Source organism: Triplophysa dalaica, chromosome 9 (assembly GCF_015846415.1).
Source record: "Triplophysa dalaica isolate WHDGS20190420 chromosome 9, ASM1584641v1, whole genome shotgun sequence".
Taxonomy (NCBI): Eukaryota; Metazoa; Chordata; class Actinopteri; order Cypriniformes; family Nemacheilidae; genus Triplophysa; species Triplophysa dalaica.
This window is the reverse complement of record NC_079550.1, coordinates 22,518,258-22,536,735: the sequence shown is the minus strand read 5'-3', so window position 1 is coordinate 22,536,735 and position 18,478 is coordinate 22,518,258. Positions and strand designations below refer to the sequence as shown.

Here is an 18,478-nt window from a genome sequence, read left to right as displayed (position 1 = left end):
GTCGCTAAGCAACGCTGGCCACGATAGCCGCTGAGACGAGGAGGTAAAAATAAAGGATATATTGATTATATGGACTGAAAATAGTTGCTCTGTTGCTGTGATCATTTTTGTCTCCATTTTCATTGAGCTTGTCAATATTGGCTAGTTGGTTCTTGTCACGTGACCTGCGGTGAGCTTATGCCTTACTGAAAAGTTGAGATCTCAATGGGATGCCGAGCTACATAAAAAAAAAAAGAGCGCGTCGCACCCTTGTCACGCCGCGTCGTCCCCCTATTTCCCCGCGGTGCCACATGTCTACATTTAAAATAACGAATATGCGTGCGGAAGCAGAATGTGAATCGGGCATAAATTGTCAAGAAATTTGAATTCTGAACTTTTATTTATAATACATAAAAACAATAAAAAATATCACAACACAATTCAAATTTCCTCATCTTTGAGCCAATTTTCTGCGCAGATGTGAGCCTTCAGATGATGTGGACTTCTGCAACTGTCAGTGTAGAAATAATAGTTTCTGTGAATGTTCAGTAGAAACAGTAAATGTTCACTTTGAGGAATCTTTCTGTATTTCACTTTTACTTGTGGCGGCATCAAGAATGGAAAATTATAGGTCATATATTTAATCAATTATATATTATAAGTAAAATCCAGTTCCTGCAATAACATCAGACGATTGTCCAGGCAAAAGAGGACAATGTAAACGATGATGTTAAATTAAGCCTCGCAAAGTAAGTCGTAGGTAGATAGCTAATCCTTTTTGCTTTTGGTCTTATTTTAAACAAATGTACTTGTGGGCAGCTCATGTAATAAATGCCACAACCTAGTTTTCATGTTCATCTCTCTCTCTCTCTCTCTCTCTCTCTCTCAGCTCACGTCTGGGCCTGTTGCAAATTAAATTTATTGTAGTTAATAGACTGTGGTACGGCTGCTAAATGTCAATTTCATTACCAAGGCCTTACCCTTAGAGAATTATTAGCCGAGTTGAGGTGAGGGGTAAAAGCATTAATGCCGAGCGGCCAGATAAACATCCCCCACAACAAACACACATCCAGAAGCCCCATGCCAAGAGTTGGCTATTTTACATGACTTTCAGTTATTATCTCAGACGGTAAAGCCCAATGGCCTAAACACATTTTCATTTATTTTGAAAGGAGCCTAACTGTTTCTGTCTTTCCTCCAATCCATTCAATCTAGCGGCCCAGCTACCGGCTCAGGCAATTTTCCTGCGAATTATCAATAAAGTAATTACCAGCGTGTGGGAGCAAGCCGGGTGCTTATCACCAATGCCCCTGCCCGACTGTGAAACAGATCCCTCCCCGCATCCCATTTGGGTAATTATGTGAGTGGGATGGTGCCCTGCTGCTATCGGACCATATTATATTTCTGCTAAACAAGCTTTTTCGCTTCACGGAAAATTGTACATTAATGGTGGCAAATGACAGCACCAGTGTAGCTTACAAACACAATTTACTCCGCTGGAATCCTAACCCGGCAAAATGATTATTTATTCCTGCTGTGACCCATCCTCTCTCTCCTGCAACCTCATATCATTGCCAAACACACCAAGTCCACTATGTAGCACGGCTACACAGCATATGGTCATCTACTGGAACCACAGCCCGTCTTTAAGGAAGAAAGAAGAGACCTGGTCAAAAAACTGTATCCAAAAAAAAGTTCAATAAATGAAACAGTGATAACTGGATTCAAAACGAGATGATGAGAATTAAAGACAGTTGGCATGGCCAAATGACGACTCCTCGCTGTTGGAATACGAGAGTTTTATGCGAGTAAAATAGCAGAATTTAGTTTGTTAATCGCTGAAAATTTGATCCAGATTATTATTTTCACTGCGAATTGATTGGACGTATGAAAAACAGCCGTTGCATCTTGAAATGTAACTGGCAGCAGACAGACAGTTGAAGGGGTGGAGTCAACGGATGCTCCGCCCAAGCTGTCTTATTTCAGAGCGGAATTGGATTTTCAGATTTTAACTGAAGATTATGAGGGTGCACAAATTTAAAAAAGAGGATGACCCACATTGATAAGCTATTTACTATAAACGCTGCAATATTTCATGAAAATATAAAAATTGAATTTTTTATTTCACTGGGACTTTAAAGTCTTGTTTCTTCTAAACGGGTTGTCAGCTGAAATCACACGGAACTAAATGTTATTTCATAACAAGTGTCTTTAAAAAATGCAATTGAGAACCGCAATCACAATATTCACAAGGATGCGTTTGTAAGTCTGTAAAGTTGTTCATATGTAAATTATTAACGTTTTATGTGTTGTTTTTAGATGCTGTAAATACATCAGTATTGTGCGCTTTACTGTTTGTGTAAACATAAGTAAATGTGCGTTTTGTAGAACTAGACTTTTTGCAAAATACATAGAAATTTTCATGAGATGACGTTAAAATATGGGAACAACCCTACAGTAGTTGTATTGCTTCGATTGCCGTTTACTACAATATGTGTCGCAGGTGAAAACAAAAAGCAAGGAATTAAATGATGAACTTCTGGTCACCCGAAGAGAAAATTGAAAAAAGTAAACAAACAGCAACCACTTAACTACAGCTGACTGGATTGTTCACCTTTATATCATTTCAGAGCACTGAAGATCTACTTAAATGAGTGATGGAGGCTTGATATAGAAACTGCTGCTCCAAACAGCTGTTTCTTTATTTCCCCAAGTGTCGCTCTTACAAAAAAAGATTCATCGTTCAGCGTGTCTTATTTATAGCGCTCTTCAAATGATGTGCAATCGATTTAATTTATGACATTCCACTAATCACCAGAGCTGATGAGAACATTTCCCAGGCTGCTTCTTTCTGCACGTGTGAACTAAAATCATATTAACAAGTTAAACAGGAAATTACACATTGCAACAATTGAATGTAAATAAGCTCAAATGTGGGGTAACTATTGTTTTTTATTACAGTTATTATTTAGTGCAACTCTACATGTTTGGCGTATTAGTTATCAAAAAGGTTTTTGGTTCAGGTTATTCTAAATCCCCCTGCCTCTCAGTCAAAGGTGAAAAGACATCAGCTTACACTTGGCCCACCCACCAGAAGAGCTTGTGTTATTAAGTTGAGTTCAAAGACCTCTGAAAGTGCTCTGATCTGGAAAACCTGTGTTTTTAAAGTTCGGGGACAATACATACTGCGTTTGATTGCACATTTAGTGTAGTTACTTGTATACATGAAGACTTGTTTTGCCTGAAGCATTAAACCACTTTCAAACAGTTATCCCAAATGCTGCAATCTGACCGAGAGGGCATTGTGTAAACCTACGCAGAAGTCAATGAAAGATAAAAGGAACAGTTAACTCAAAAATGAGAATTCTGTTATTATTTACTCACATTCGAGTGGTTCCAAATCTGTATAAATGTCTTCGTTCTGAGGCACACAAAGAAAGATATTTGGAAGAATGCTCGTGACCAAACAGATCTTGCCCCCGATTGACTCCCATAGTAGGAAAAAATACTTTCGCTTTTTTTGTTCTGTTGAACACATAATAAGACATTTTGAAGGGCACAGTCCTGGGGCACTTTTGACTACCATTGTATTTTTTCCTGCTATGTTTTTTCCAAGGTTTTACTCATTTAAAGCACAATAAAATGTAATATGCTCCCTTATTCTTTTATATGTTTTAATATGTACATGTCAGAATTATCATGTTGTTTGAATCTGTACATATATAGTACGTTGGTTCCACTGAGTGACAATGTAACATTATTCCAACCAGATTTTGACATTTTATTTTCCAAAAACCATAAAGTAGACATTTTTTGGACATAAAATCACTTTTGTAAATTTCGTTTGATGGGGACATCTTCTTTGACCCTTATACGTCTGGCTTGGGAAGATGAGATTGTTATGTGACTGTTAAAATAAAAAATTAAAATTGCCAATTTATTGGCATATGTCGACAATAAAGACCTCCCTACTACCCCTTACCTTACCATACACTTTATTATTAAACACCTGCTAGTCAATTTTTTTATAGTTTCTTCAATTTATTGAAAATAAATGCCTGTATGATCTAATACAATATGTGGAAATGTAGACTAGCGAAGGGTGGATTCGAACCTGCATCGCGGTAGTGTCAAAATTACTATGCGTCTTACTACACCATTGATGCTGTTGGCGAGCGAGTGTTGTTTTTACAGAAATGCACATGCTTCCGACCCCCATGCTAAAATATATAGCATTCTAAAATATTTTGTTGTATATATATAAATATTTTCATTGCATGGCCTTAAAGAGATTTTTTTCTGAAAACAATTATTTTTGATTGAGCCGAAGGAATGTCTGATGACTGCATGAGGATGAGGAAATGACAAGACGATAAATTCTTGGAAAACTATTTTCAGAACAGCATTTCAGGAGATAAATGTTTAATTTTGGAGGTAAAACTCATGATCCAAATGCAATGTTTAAGGCATGTGTTTTTAATTAGTAGGTGTTCTCTAGAAGAGTAAGATGAAGTTTCCCTGTGCTTTTTATGACAGTTTATTTATGAAGTGATGGAAGATCTGAAGGCGGGTCCCCGCAGAGTGGAGGGTTACGTCCTGATTTAAGAACTTGCACAAGAAAAATCATAAAAGTTGAGAGAAAGCATGTGGGCAAACTGTAAAACTACAGCACAGAATCCGTGACAGAGAGCAGACACTCACTCCGCTACTAAACGTAAAACTACACTTAATTAAACACTAAACGAGTATGTGAAGTTCCACGCAGTTCATAGCATGCCATGAGTACAAAAATAAGTGTCTTTTAGAGCAACAAAGAGGGTCAAGAAAGAAAAGTTTCAATATATGGAAACGCATTAAGACAGAGGTCACTCTCAGCACTCTCTTTCTGACAGAGCCAAAACAACTCATGTTCACTGGCATAGTCAAAATCTTAAATTACGTCCAGATAAATCCTCTAAAAATACCAATTGTACAATGTACGGTTGTCGATTTTCAAACACATTAGGAGTCACAGCCGGTTTCTCAAGTCAGAGAACGTAAAGAACTGGAGCAGCCTTGGAAGAACGAACTTAGATGGACGCGCCGCAGTGACTTGTGGGACAGATTTCGTAGGTGCGCAAGGCGGCATTCCATGCATCCTTGATATCGAGAACACATCCGCAAACTTTCATTTGTTCTCTGTTCTTGAGTATTGAAACCGGATGTGACGGTTATTAATGACGTAGAGCGAGAACAAGACTGCTGAAAAAGGCATATTGAGAAACCGCCAAAGTCTTGGCCCAGGGCTCCTCCGTTACTATGCAATACACGGCCTTTGAAAAATGACTACCAAATATCACGACACAGGAAAGTGTTTCATTATTTTCACAACTGGTGTCATCATTCAGGCCTGACTTTTATTAGTGTTCCCTTTATCCCTTACACTGGAATATGGAGCGTGTAAGTGTATCCACAGTCAGCCTTTCGTCAGGGGGCGCAGGAAAAAAAGACCAAGGTCCACTGTGGACTTAATTATAGAACAATTTGCTAAAGTGCATTGTAGGAAAAGACGGTGATGGCAGAGACACGGCTGTACTGCATGAGAACCTTTACAGGTCTATGGACTCCTGACCTCCTCTTCCTGTAACTAGCTAAAACACGCAGCTGTATTCGTGGAGTATTTAAAAATGTCAAAGACATTTGTCCTTTAATTGTGTCCCAACTTTAGATTTGTACCACTTGCTAATTATGGAAGTATCCAGCAAAACAACTCCCCTTCAGATGAATTTAACGTATTATTATTATTATTAATTATTAGTGTTGGAATTCAAATATCTTTCATTCCGGTTTTCCTCACACATCTGACTTGTTTTCGATATCAACATGGCAGCGGAATGACATCAGTCTATAGCTCCACAATGCTTTGTCCACAATGCGATGCGGCATGACAACTCCACTAAAACCAGCCGTGTGTCATGCCGCGTTGCGCTGCGTCCGGTGAATACACGGTGTTAGCTCGTTTAGTATAGACCATTTCATCTGACGTACAGTTAACTTCTAGTTGGTGTTTGGCTTGTGTCTAATAATATATCTATTTATATTTGATTTCATTTGTTAATATAATTTTTTATTATTATTTCACTGTATTATAATTGTATTAAACGATTTGATGAATTTTGTTGTATGTTCATTTTATAAATAAAAAATTTGTTGAGTGGGTCCTGTAGTTCGGTCGCATTTAAAGAAAGCGTATGTTATGAGCTAGGTATTGCAGTCTAAATTAAAAATATTGGAGAGACAAGTTTAGCCAAGTAACGCTTCTTCTCGGTTTATTTGATTGTTATCAGAAATAATCTACAGGCGCTCTGTTGTTTGTGAATATGTACCGTAAGTTCAGTGTAACCAACATTAAAAACTAGATTTTCACTAATTCTTTGTTTCATTGGATTGCTGTTCTTATGCTGATGTCATTCAACGTCATTTTAACATTTTTGAATGTTACCAATTCGCTTTACACCGGCACACCTTCTCCAGTTCTTGGCTCAAATATTCTTCAGATGAAGTACGTAGAAAATATCTGGGCCTTCGAGGTAAGGAGACTTGGCTCAGCAGAGGTCAGTGACTGTATTTTGTACATTTGTGCGGAGGCAAACGCTTGATCAAGCAATATCCCCAGTCTCCTCTCCTTTTAAAGTCCCCTGTAGATCTGCTAAGCACGGGCTCGTGCCTTCAGTGCAGACACCACGCTCGAGCCTGCCAATTAGAAATAATTAGGCAGTCATTGCAGTGGCGAGTCTTTTTAAGTGCATATATAACAACGCAATGATGCTGATTAGTGGGCTCAGTGTGAGCAGTGGCTCAAACGGCCAGCAAATAATTATGCCAGTGATCACAAAGCTGCCGTGCGCCTCTGTACTTCACCTTAATGCATTTCAAAACTCCACTTCATTATGGGCTGTAATTAATCCACCATTAATTGCAGGAAGAGCCCAGTTTACCTCGCTTCGTTTCTAATTATCATCTTATAAATAGTTATGCTTTTAATTAATGTGTTCATTAGGCAGGATATTTTCTCTCAAAGCGGTGCCTAGAGCCAAAGTTTCGGCATGTGCTCTCAGAAGCCTGGTCAGCCAGAAGGTGAGGCTATTCTGCTAGCGCTGGCTTTTATTTGACTACATTCAACCTCCTAATTGGCATTTAAAAACTAATTTGGAAGAACTTCAAGGAAGGATTAAATGCGGGTTGGAAAGTAGGAAGGAGAGACGGATTCATTTTATATTCGTTTTTCCAATAATGGAGTTTTGGAAAGAGACAACCACCAAATAACTTTGAAAAGAACTCAAGTAAACAGAGCTTACAATGAATTGGTGACCGGCTGCGTCACAATGCTCTTAATGGGGGCTCAAATTGCTGGCACAAAGTATTTAGACAAAAATTGTTGTCACTCATTCATCTTCAGAGACACTTGAGCTGGGATATGGGGGATTCCCAATGCCATGTGAAATTGCAAGGTCTAACCATACAGGAGTGAGTCAACAGAACAATCTGTTTGTTTAGTTAAGGCACAAAGATCAATGTAGCAAACAAATCCAACAACTTTAATATAATCAAACAAACGACAAAATCACATTCAATGTCTTCTCAACATTTGAAACACTAAGTAAAATAATATGTACGATGCAATTACATTAAAATAACTAACTTTTCTGCGTTAAGTACATTATTTACTACCCTGTGCTATTTATTTCATAAAATAGAATGTGTTACAACAAACATGCTGAGCACATTATTATATGTGTCGCTACAGCATTTGCACAGACGTGCTGACAAAATGATGCTTAAAAATATATAATACTTATAAAAATGGACATTTGATCATTCGATTAGTTTTTTAAACTCTAATAACAAATACAGTTTTAACAATGAGTTCAGACGTATTTTCTAAACAATGAGATGATGATAAAAACTTATCACAATTCATGTTTTCATTTCGTTTTTAAAATGTCTAATATGAGTCTTGTGAGTATACTGTATGTGAATATAAGTCCCAATTGCTTAAAGTCACCATGAAATAAAAGTTGCGATTGACTTCTTTTCCATATCGTGACGTATACCCGAGTGAATGAAATTGGACAAAATGTAGGGCGGGGCTTTATTTTGCCCTTCCCTTTATGATTAGTTGGTTGTAAGTTGGGCCTAAAGGGGAGGGCTATAAATGCCTGGCCATTGGAGAGGGAGTATAGTCCAACACTAAAAAAAAAAAGTAAAAATTTAAATTTTCGGCAAACTGGAATAACGGGAATGTACCTTAAATTATTTAATACTTTTTTTGTACTTCAATGTTTTTCCCCCTGTAAAATTTATATTAAGGATATATATTAAATGTTTTTTCCCAAATTTTCTTGTAAATATGTTGTCTTTTACTGTAATTGTATAGTTTTTGACTGTATTTCAAAAATCAAAAACATTTAACTAAAAAAAAAATTAAGATTTTCTGGCAGCGTGGGCGCCAGAAAAATACAGTAAAATAATGGGTTAAATTCTCCAGTAAAATTGTGGTCATTTTCTGCAATTTTACGTTTTTTTACTGTATTTTAATACATAAAATCTGTAAAGCAGTAAATTTCGGGGTTTTTTACAGTTTATTTTACAGTGTACCTCTTATTTGTTGCTTACACCATGCGATGAAGAGTTGTTCTTGAGATGGGGAGAGGAGCTTAATTTTTTTGATTAAAGACTACAAGTGCAAATGAATAAAAAAATAATAATAGTGTGCACGGATAAATGATTTATAATAATCATTGCAACACTGTGTAAAACACTTAAAATTTCTCGATTTCGTGGTGACTTTAAATGTGCAGGTTTAAACTGCTGTCTTGAAATGTTGTGTCCAGGTATAGTATTGACAGTCAGTTTTCTGGTTCTTCCAATCCAAAGGAGATTACTACTCCTGGATGTGTTAAAAGAGTTGGACCGGTGGATGTGAGGGGGCTGGGCTGCTTTTGGCAGCAAGGAGAAGCTGCGCTTGAGGCTAGCTGGGGATAAAAGACCCCTGCCATGTCACTCACTAACTTGCCTCTTTGGTAAATAAAATTTTCTGACAACAAAGGCCAGCAGTGTTTGACGAGTCTTTAGAGAAGATAATAAATAAAGAGCAATACACACTCGGGATATAAGGAGAGAAGAAAGACGAAGGAGAGGATAGCTGTCTCTCAGATCAAGAATACTGAAGCATACCGGTTTGATGAAACACAGAACACACACCTGAACCACAGCAGAACACACATCCCAAAAGCAGGTCAAGCTTGCAGTTTGCATTTAGTCAGTTCATAAACACACACAGAAAATGGTCCAGTCGCTTTATGAAGCTCAGCGGGTTTATTTAGGAGGGGTTAAGGAGAGATGTTTAGGCTTCCCTACTGTGAGCTTTAAGAACAAAAGCACACGAGAGATCTCGGACTCAAGAACAAACCTGCTTACATTGGTTGTGGTAAGTGAAAACAAAGTTATGAGGGCGATAAAAAACGAACGGCTATTTCTCACTTTTATCCTCAATGCATATATCAGCTTTGTAGACGCTACCAAAACACACATAACACTCATTCATGTCATAAGCCCTGTTATTGAAATACAGTACAATTACAAAGATTTAAAAATTATTCACTTTTCGTAAGCACAAAATATTCTGATAAGCGAAAACTTCAAATAAGGTTGCCCTAAAAGACAACTAACACAGTCCTTAAAATTAAAATAAAACACAGACATTTTAATTAAGCACAGAGGCAACAAATATTTTTTGAAACAGGAATAACAACATCTGAAATCTGTTTTTCAAAGATGAATCAAATTCTGATCAATGCAGCCAGCAGCTACAGCCGTGTGCTTATCAAAGTACACAATCCATGTTTGTGGATAACACCAAAATATTAAGTAATATGAGACCATATCCACACTAATATCTTATTCTCTCTGTTTTGGCCTTTTTGTGGAAAACTAAAACGGAGCTTTTAGAAAAACACACCCTAAGTGGATACGTTTGAAAACGCCCTTTACTGTGCGTTCACATCGCCAGCGACACTGTGCAACAAAGCGAGGTGATTCATTTCAATGGAGACCTCCTGGCGACACGAGCGACAGTGACTGTTGACAAAAGGAAGTGGGTGTGTCTAGCAACGCTACTTTATGCAAATGATGAGCAAGTTTCGGGAGTGACTAACAATAGGAGTACAGCAGCGGAGCTCACGTCATCCGTCTCTCGTCATTTACAGCAGTGTTTGTTTATAAATGTTACTAGAGCAATCAAAGCTAGAAACGGCTTCTAATGACCTCATAGCAAGAGACTAGCGTCACCTAGAGACAGAGTTGCTGGCAGTGTGAATGCACAGTTATTGTTCGGCAGCGGAGCGAGAGTCAAGTTTCACTTTCACTTTCGCAGCTTTAGGTCCGATTCACATTTTGCGTCCATATTGATTATTTTAAATTTAGACGCGTGGAAATAGGGGGAGGCGCGCTCTTTTTTTCATGAGCGTCGGCTTCAAGATGAAAAAGTCTTAACTTTTCAGAAAGGCGCAAGCGCACTGCAGGTCATGTGACAAGAATCAACCCACCAATAAAGACAAGCTCAATGATAATGGAGACACAGATGATCACAGCATAACTAAATAGAGTTATTGTAAGGTATTTTCAGTGCTATAATCCATATATCCTTTGTTTATACCTCATCGACTCAATGGATATCGTGGCACATGGTTGCTTAGTGACAACAGACACCAGTCCAGACGCTTTGGGGAAAAAAGGAGAACGCTCGTGTTTTCCGCGCGGTTTTAGACGCCAAATGTGAATCGGCCCTTATAGTCTTCTGTGACCCCAAGTAACATCTCCAAGTAACCTCATTGTCCATCAATTAAAAAAATTTTGTGTGTCTTTGTTCCACATTGCCACGGCATGATAAAACAAAGTAAATTAACGCCTGCCAGAAATGACATATTACATTGGATGTAAGCGTTTTCAGACGTTTCAGGTCGGAGGGGCACATTAAGGAAACGCACTTAATACATTGCTGTCTGAGACAGCAGCACTATTTGGTTCTGCAAGTTATTCATTCATTTGGAATGAAAGCTTGTTGACCTAAATGAACAGCTTAATAATAAAAATTAATATTCAAATAATAATAGACAGATAGAAAGAAAAAAGCTAAAAAGTTGAAGAAGAGCTTTGTAGAGGTGTACAGTCAACAAGTACATTTAGTATTACAACAATGTGAGATAGTACAATAACAACTGATCCACCGTCAACCAAAATTAAAGCCAAGCCATTTTTCTTATACGATATCTAATATAAATACCCAGCCAAGTACTGTACTCCAGCAATAAACCTTACAGTAAAGATCAAAATGACCAGGGGCCTCATTTACAAAACTTTGTGTAGATTTCATCCTTAAGGTTTGCGCACGCCAGAACCTGCGCATAACTCCCTTTTTTAAAAGTGCCGTTCCCGTGATCCCAATTTTCAACCTTTAGATAGTGTGCAATGTTGCTGTTACAGCATAAATGTTACCTGCAAAATGATAAAGCTCAAAGCTCAGTGCCAACCAGAACTTCGCTACGAGACATGATGAAGATATGAGCCAATGGGCCGGTCTACCACTGGATCGCACGGGTCCACATATGAAAGTGCGACCGTTGTTCTCGCAAATTTTTTTTTATATACATCACATATTTTTTATAACAAAAGTTCTGCAATTAAGGAGTTAAGCCCGGATCAAACAGAAGTCTCTTGGTTGACTTTCTGAAAAGAGCCAGTTTTGTTCAACTTATTATTTCAGACTTCTATAAAAAAACTGAAAAGTGGAGTGGTAAACAGCACACTAGAATCCACAACATTCGATTATTTGTTTATTTATGTACGAGGGCCAATGAGAGTAATATTCCCTTTTGAACTGACCTAATCTTCTTTCCTGGAATGTTTCCATTCGGCAGTTCTTCTTCTTATCCCTGTGAATAATATCTTCCATTCCTTTTTTTGTTTGTTTATTCTCTTTTCCCATTCTTGTATTGTTTATTTGGCATGGCTCATATCCTGTCAGCGTATCAATCAAACAGAGCTGTCCACTCAATGCACACCTGATTTATCAGTCTGTCTCATCCCAAGCGCCATTACTGGACCCAAACCTTTTTAACACGACAGTGACAGATAGTAGACCCAAAACAGGCAACCGGTTTCACTCTGTTTAGCCCACAGTCACCCAAACCAAACATACTTTAGTCTATCTTCACTAATAAGGGTGACTCTGAATTAGGTTAGCCACATTTGTAAATAACATGAGAAATATCTGGTCACCACATAAAAATATGAAAAGGGAGCGAAACACTTTGATGTTTAAAGCATTGACGTTCTCCTAGAAACATTATGTTCTTTTGCAAAACTTCTGAATTTCCTCAAGCGTATACAGTCTCTGAAAACTTTTGTGATCGCGAAGAATATGTTGCGCTCCCTCAAGAATTAGGTCATACTCTTCTGCTCTTGCTCGAAGGAATTACATGATTCTTTCTTATTTAGCATTTTTTTATATGACTCGACTCAACTCAACTCAACTGTATTTATATAGAGCTTTTTACAATTTTCATTGTTACACAGCAGCTGTATATGAGACATATTGACTACAAATAAAACAATTAAAGTCATATACCTGTAAAAACAAGAAAAAGGTGAAAACACAAAAGACAGACATACAAATGCTCCACACACACAATATGCATACATACTTACACACATCGACATAGACGCACACACGCAAACACACTCGCACACACTCACAGTGAAAGCACACATTTAAGATAAAGGAGAGAGAACCACAAGACTATAAATTCCTATATGCTCGTATGACCATATGAATGATCAACATAATGAGTAAGAAGCATGAAAAATAGTCAAGCGTAAGGATTAGATCCAGTCAAATTGTGAGCATTGCCAAAACTGCAACTCTTGTGGGGTGTTCCCAGTCTGCAGTGGTCAGTATCTAAAAAAGGTGGTCCAAGGAAGGAACATTAGTGATCCAGCGACAGGATCATGGGCGACCGTGGCTCATTGGAAAACGTATGATGCGAGTAGTGGTCCGATCTAATGGACGAGCTACAGTAGCTCAAAACAGTGAACAAGTTAATGCTGGTTTTGATAAAAGAATACACAATGTGTCACAGTTTGTTGCGTACACTCTCCTCTTGCCATAGAAGCACCTTTTTTGGTTCAACAGAGAACCATTTTTGGTTCCACAGAGAACCATTTAGTCAAAAGTTTTTTAAAGAATCATCTCTTTATTACTTTCTTATAATCTAAAGAACCTTTTTTCAGATGTTAAAGGGTTATTAATGGAACCAAAAGCTTATTCTTTGGCATCGTAGAACCTTTTGAAGCACCCACAAAAGGGGGGCTGTAAAAGGGGGCCCAACAGAAAAATAGGAAGGGGGTCATAATGTTACGCCTGATCGGTGTATATATATTTATATATTCAGAAAACAACACTGCAGTTTTACAACACCAAAACAAATGAAAAGCTGAAATCAAATGTACTCAAATACCCCAAACCTGAATGTACAAATTAGCCAGAACAAGTGAATGATATCATTACCATGGAACACAGTGTGGGAGAGATGCTATTAACCCTGTTTATCTGCTTCGATTCAGTGCCAATTTAAATGAATGACTTCCACCCATATTTGAGTGATATCCTACTGTGAAACTCAAGTAAACAGAGTCTTTAGCATGCATATATTATGAGAACTGTCTCAACACTTCTGAAGCATTTAATATACTCATTAACACACATTTGCAATGGTAATTAAATAGCCCTTTTTAAAAATAAAAATAAGGCCTCAAGTTCATCTTCCTGATTCACGATGTGTATAGCATCATGTCTTATATAACAAAAAATCTACAAACAGCCAAAGGATAGTTATGTTTTAATTGCATTAATTCAGCAACCTCACATTTTTCTTCCAAGCACCAAACGGGAACAAGGATAGATATAATGTGGATTGACCCAAGGGTGCTTGTGCCAGTATTTAATTAAAACATACAAAAATAACAATAATCACAACAAATAACCCCTGTAATGAGCGTGCGCGTGCATATGCACGGGACAAGCAGCTGTGAGATTGAGTGGCTGTGTGAACAGAAGGTCTTAAACGGTGACCCGTCATACGCTAATTAGCTGAGCACTCATTATCATTTGAGTCCAATTATAGAGAAAATTATTCTGTTGCCGATGATGTGGCCAACATGTTAAGTGTTTGTTTTATAAATGACAAATTAGAGTCACAGTTTCTTTGAAAAGAAATGAACAGATACCACATTTTTTGTTTGTCCTGACTGAGAAAGTGATGTTTGCCCATATATGACACTTAAAATAATTGTTCATCAAAATAATGTATTAATCATAATTTTTTCACACAAGTATATGACTACCCTTCTTTAGTTGAAACACAAATGAATAATTTCACATTTTATTGCTGTCATGTATCTTCTTACGGCGCTAAAAATAGTTTTAAAGCAACACTTTGTAGTTTTTTCACATTAAAATAATGACTCCAAAATTATTTCAGCAGTAGAACAACTCTTAACCAGACAAATTCTACTCCCGCTGCAACCTGATCAGCCTCGTAGCAGCTAAAAGTACACTCTGTAAGTAATGTGTTCGGGTCGGTTCACACAGCCCCGCCCATCCACTGCCTGCAGAAGAGTGCCAAATGGTTTCTAAACAGCGTTTCTGCATTCGCCGTTTCCATCAGCTTAGTCAACAAATTCATGTGTATTGTGCTGCCCACGAGGAAGCTTATACAGCGACATTATTTATCACACTGGTAACAGACAATTGCACTGGTAACCACATGAGGGAACCGGTGTGCAAAAGTTCTAGTGTTGCTTTAAGAAGCACATCCGGATATCACTGCAGTCTAATCCAAATGACTGGTGGGGCAAAAAATGTGTTCTGAAGCGAAATAATATGTTTGTGAGACAAAACATTAATATTTTCAAATTACTTGAGACTGTTCTACAAAAGCGACCCTATAGATCAGGGCTTCCCAAAGTGGGGCTCGCGGACCCCTGGTGGCCCATGAAGGAATTGCAGATGGTTTGTGTGTTGATACAGCACATTGTATCTCTACCAGTGTTGTTTCCATTACTTTAAAAAGAGCATCTAAAAGAAAATGTTTTTTGAAGATAATCATGCAAATGTTGTTAATAAATAAATAGAAGTAAAATAAATAGATAGATAAATAGATAAATAGATAAATAGAATAGGTTGGTGTGCCATGCTCTTGACAGCACTTGTTTTTTTGTTTTTGGACGGAAATTTTTTATTAAACGAAGGGAGAAAAACTCTGTCTATTACAATACCTGTGTACATGTGTGGAGTAGTAGGAGAACAGCCTTTTATTATCGTACAACCAGTGGTAAGGTTAATTGTATGTTTGGCAGTTTCCTTGTTTGCTTGTTCTTACCTTCTACTTCGACTGGGAGATCTATGGGACCTATGGCTGCGCCCTCCCCTGTCTCTGCTATGGCTCCGCCTCCTGTGGCTCAAGTCTTTGGTGGAGCTACTGCTAGAGCGATGCCTGCGCCTGGAATATCAGGAACAAGGGTCCATTAAACACATATATACCCCTCCAGTGCAAAGTGTTTGTTTGCATTACTACTGCAGCTTAATTTCCTCGTAAAGATTTATTTTAGAAGCTGTATCAGCTTTATTTCAGCATTATACTGTACACAGCCAGTCGAATGCACATTGTGATCAAAACGACTCGCAAACAAATGACAGAACAGAGAAAAACAGAATATAAGAGATTAGTGAAACATTCAAAGCTCAGTGAGCCACAAGAGAATGCAGAGAGAGCCGCGCCTTATTTAGTAAGGCTGGCAAGTTAAGTTGACAATTGTGAGCTGAAATGTTAGTTGAATAGGATATTTAATAAATCGCGACTAATCATTTGCAGAATAAAAGTATTTGTTTACATAATATACGTTGGTGCAATGTGTATAATAATTATGTATATATATAAATACATATAAATGCATATATACATTTAAGAAATATTTGCATGTGTATATACATTTTTATTTTTATATTTACATTATATTACATATAAACATGTGATAAATAAATATGTTTTTTCTTAAAATTATCTAAATATATATATACATAATTTTTATACATAGTGCACCCACATGTATTATGTAAACAAAAACTTTTTTTCTGCAAACGATTATCGAGACAAATCATTAGGCAGCACTTTATTTGATTTAAAACAACTTTACTGTTTGTTTGAATAAATGTTTTACATAACTTATTCATCGTCATTTTTATCTCATATTTAGAACTTTTGTATGTTGTTTATAAATTGTTTGATTAAGCTAATTAAAGCCACAGTAGGATGGTACTACCTCCACCTCATTTTGAGCAAGGAACAAACATGCATTTCATTGCTGTTACCCTTAAATCGAAACTGCCAGAGGGTTACTGTAAATGCATGTGCCCTCTGTGCACTGTTTTCCTGATGTCAACGGTGTGGTGATTGCGTTGATGGCTTGGGCCCGTCATTGTTGCTTGTAGCTATATTTAACATTTTTGTTTTTTGCTTGTTTTCAGAAAAAGAGCTCTTCTCTCTAAAAAAGAGCATTTGTATTACCTGTGACAGAACTCGTCGTGAGCGACGAGGAAAAAACTATAGTGGACAAAACGGTCTTGCTCACCAACGCCTCACGTCGTTTACGAAAATACTACAACACCCTACGGCACGCAAATTGTGCCAAAATCAGGCTGACTTCATAGAATGCAAAGCATGCATCAGAGAGACACTTTCAAAAGGCAAATCAAAATGGCAAGCACATTCCTGCGCCATGAATAAATAAAATGTTTATCTTGAAATCCTAATTCAATTTATTATGCATTTCTGCTTCAGAAGCTGCCTAAACCAGTGGCAAACATCTTAAGCTTGTGCATCAGAATTCTCTGTGCAGAAGTGTCAAAGCACTTTAGGGCAAACCTTATATTATGCCCGCTGTGCTGTGTGAAGTAGAATGGAGCATGTACAGTTGGAGCAAAAGCTTACAAAACTTTGTAGATTCTGGAAAAGGTTAAAGTGGCGGGAAAAATAAGAGAAATTTTGAAAATTACAATTTATTTTCAATTTAATCCTGTCCTGAGCACGATATTTCACGAAAGAAATGTTGACAAAGTTCACACCAAAGAATAATAACAAAATTTCTAAAAATATCGCAGGTCAAACGTTTACATCGCACTAATTATTAATAATGTATGATGTTATCTACACATTCAATGACATTTTTTCTGTTTTGTTTGTCCCGAGTCATTAAACCGTCCAGTGATCTTCAGAAAAATCATCAAGGTCCTCCAGGATCTTCGCTTTTTTAGCATTTCTGTCAATTTCACTCATGTCCTGTCGTTCGGTGGTTAAATCATGACTCTAGCAACGCCAAAGTCATGGGTTCGATCTGTGGGGTTTGCACGTACCCCGATAGAATGTATAGAATAATGCAATGACAGTCGCTTCAGATAGAAGCGTCTGCCAAACGCCTAATAATGTCAAATATATGTGCAGCAGTAATTATGTAATGTTGGGATTCATCTGTTTACATTGAGAATGATCAAGACACTCCTACACAACTATTACAAGAATAGATAGAGACATTCAGTGATGCTCATGAAGGCAACACCAATCATTTAAAGTCGTGTGTAAACCTCCGAAAATGAGTTGTGGTGTAAATTGTTTATATTTCATTCCCTGTGTTTTGATAGCTTCTGAAAGACATCACTGAATGAAAAATAAGACTCATAAACGTAACAACAACAATTTACACCACTTGTCATTTTCACTTGAGTGTACCATAACCTACACAAAATATAGGAGAAAAGGAAATAATATACATTCGACAAATATGTAAGATGTCCTATTCTACCTCCTGTTTGTTTCTCTGGTTCCCTCTCTGGAGTGTTTGCTGCGGCTGGTCACTCTGCTCCCAGAGGAGCTGCTGGAGGAGGAAGATCTCTGTCTGTGCCTCCTCTTCCTCCTGCTCCTCCTGTTGTCATCACTGTCTGAAGAGTGACGACCCATGCTCACTTCTGGATGAATGTAGTGTGGAAAACTGTAAGAAACAAAATGCTCTGAGAACTTTATTTTATTAAAGTTTAGCTGCACTCATTGTTAAATGTCAGTCTCTTAAAGATGTGTAAACAGATAACAAGCATGGCTTACGTTAGTTGAAGCATGAACACCAGGACTACTTTTAATTGAATAACTATTCAATTGCTAATCGTGCTACTATTGTTTTTCATTACGGAAATTGACTGAAATAATAATGAGACCGTTGGACTTATATCCTTTCTCAATACTAACGTTATACAATACAATAACAAAACTCTGCCGCACACATTGCTGTACCAGCATCTCTAAGGCAAGGCATGCGCCGAATGTAGTCGATGTTAGAGTAAATGTACGTGTGT

At 37.5% G+C, this 18,478-nt stretch overlaps 1 protein-coding gene across 2 annotated transcripts in view; it reads right to left on the bottom strand.

The window, feature by feature from the left end:
* Nucleotides 1–18,478, bottom strand: part of rsrc1 (arginine/serine-rich coiled-coil 1) — a 95,028-nt gene that overhangs the window by 76,413 nt on the left and 137 nt on the right. For both annotated transcript variants that reach the window (XM_056755940.1, XM_056755941.1), the window contains exons 2-3: nt 17,935–18,120; nt 15,459–15,578 (exon numbers count right to left, since the gene is read on the bottom strand). In XM_056755940.1, the coding sequence (XP_056611918.1) occupies nt 15,459–15,578; nt 17,935–18,089 (275 nt within the window). In that variant the 5' untranslated portion in view covers nt 18,090–18,120. The remainder of the gene's footprint in view (nt 1–15,458; nt 15,579–17,934; nt 18,121–18,478) is intronic.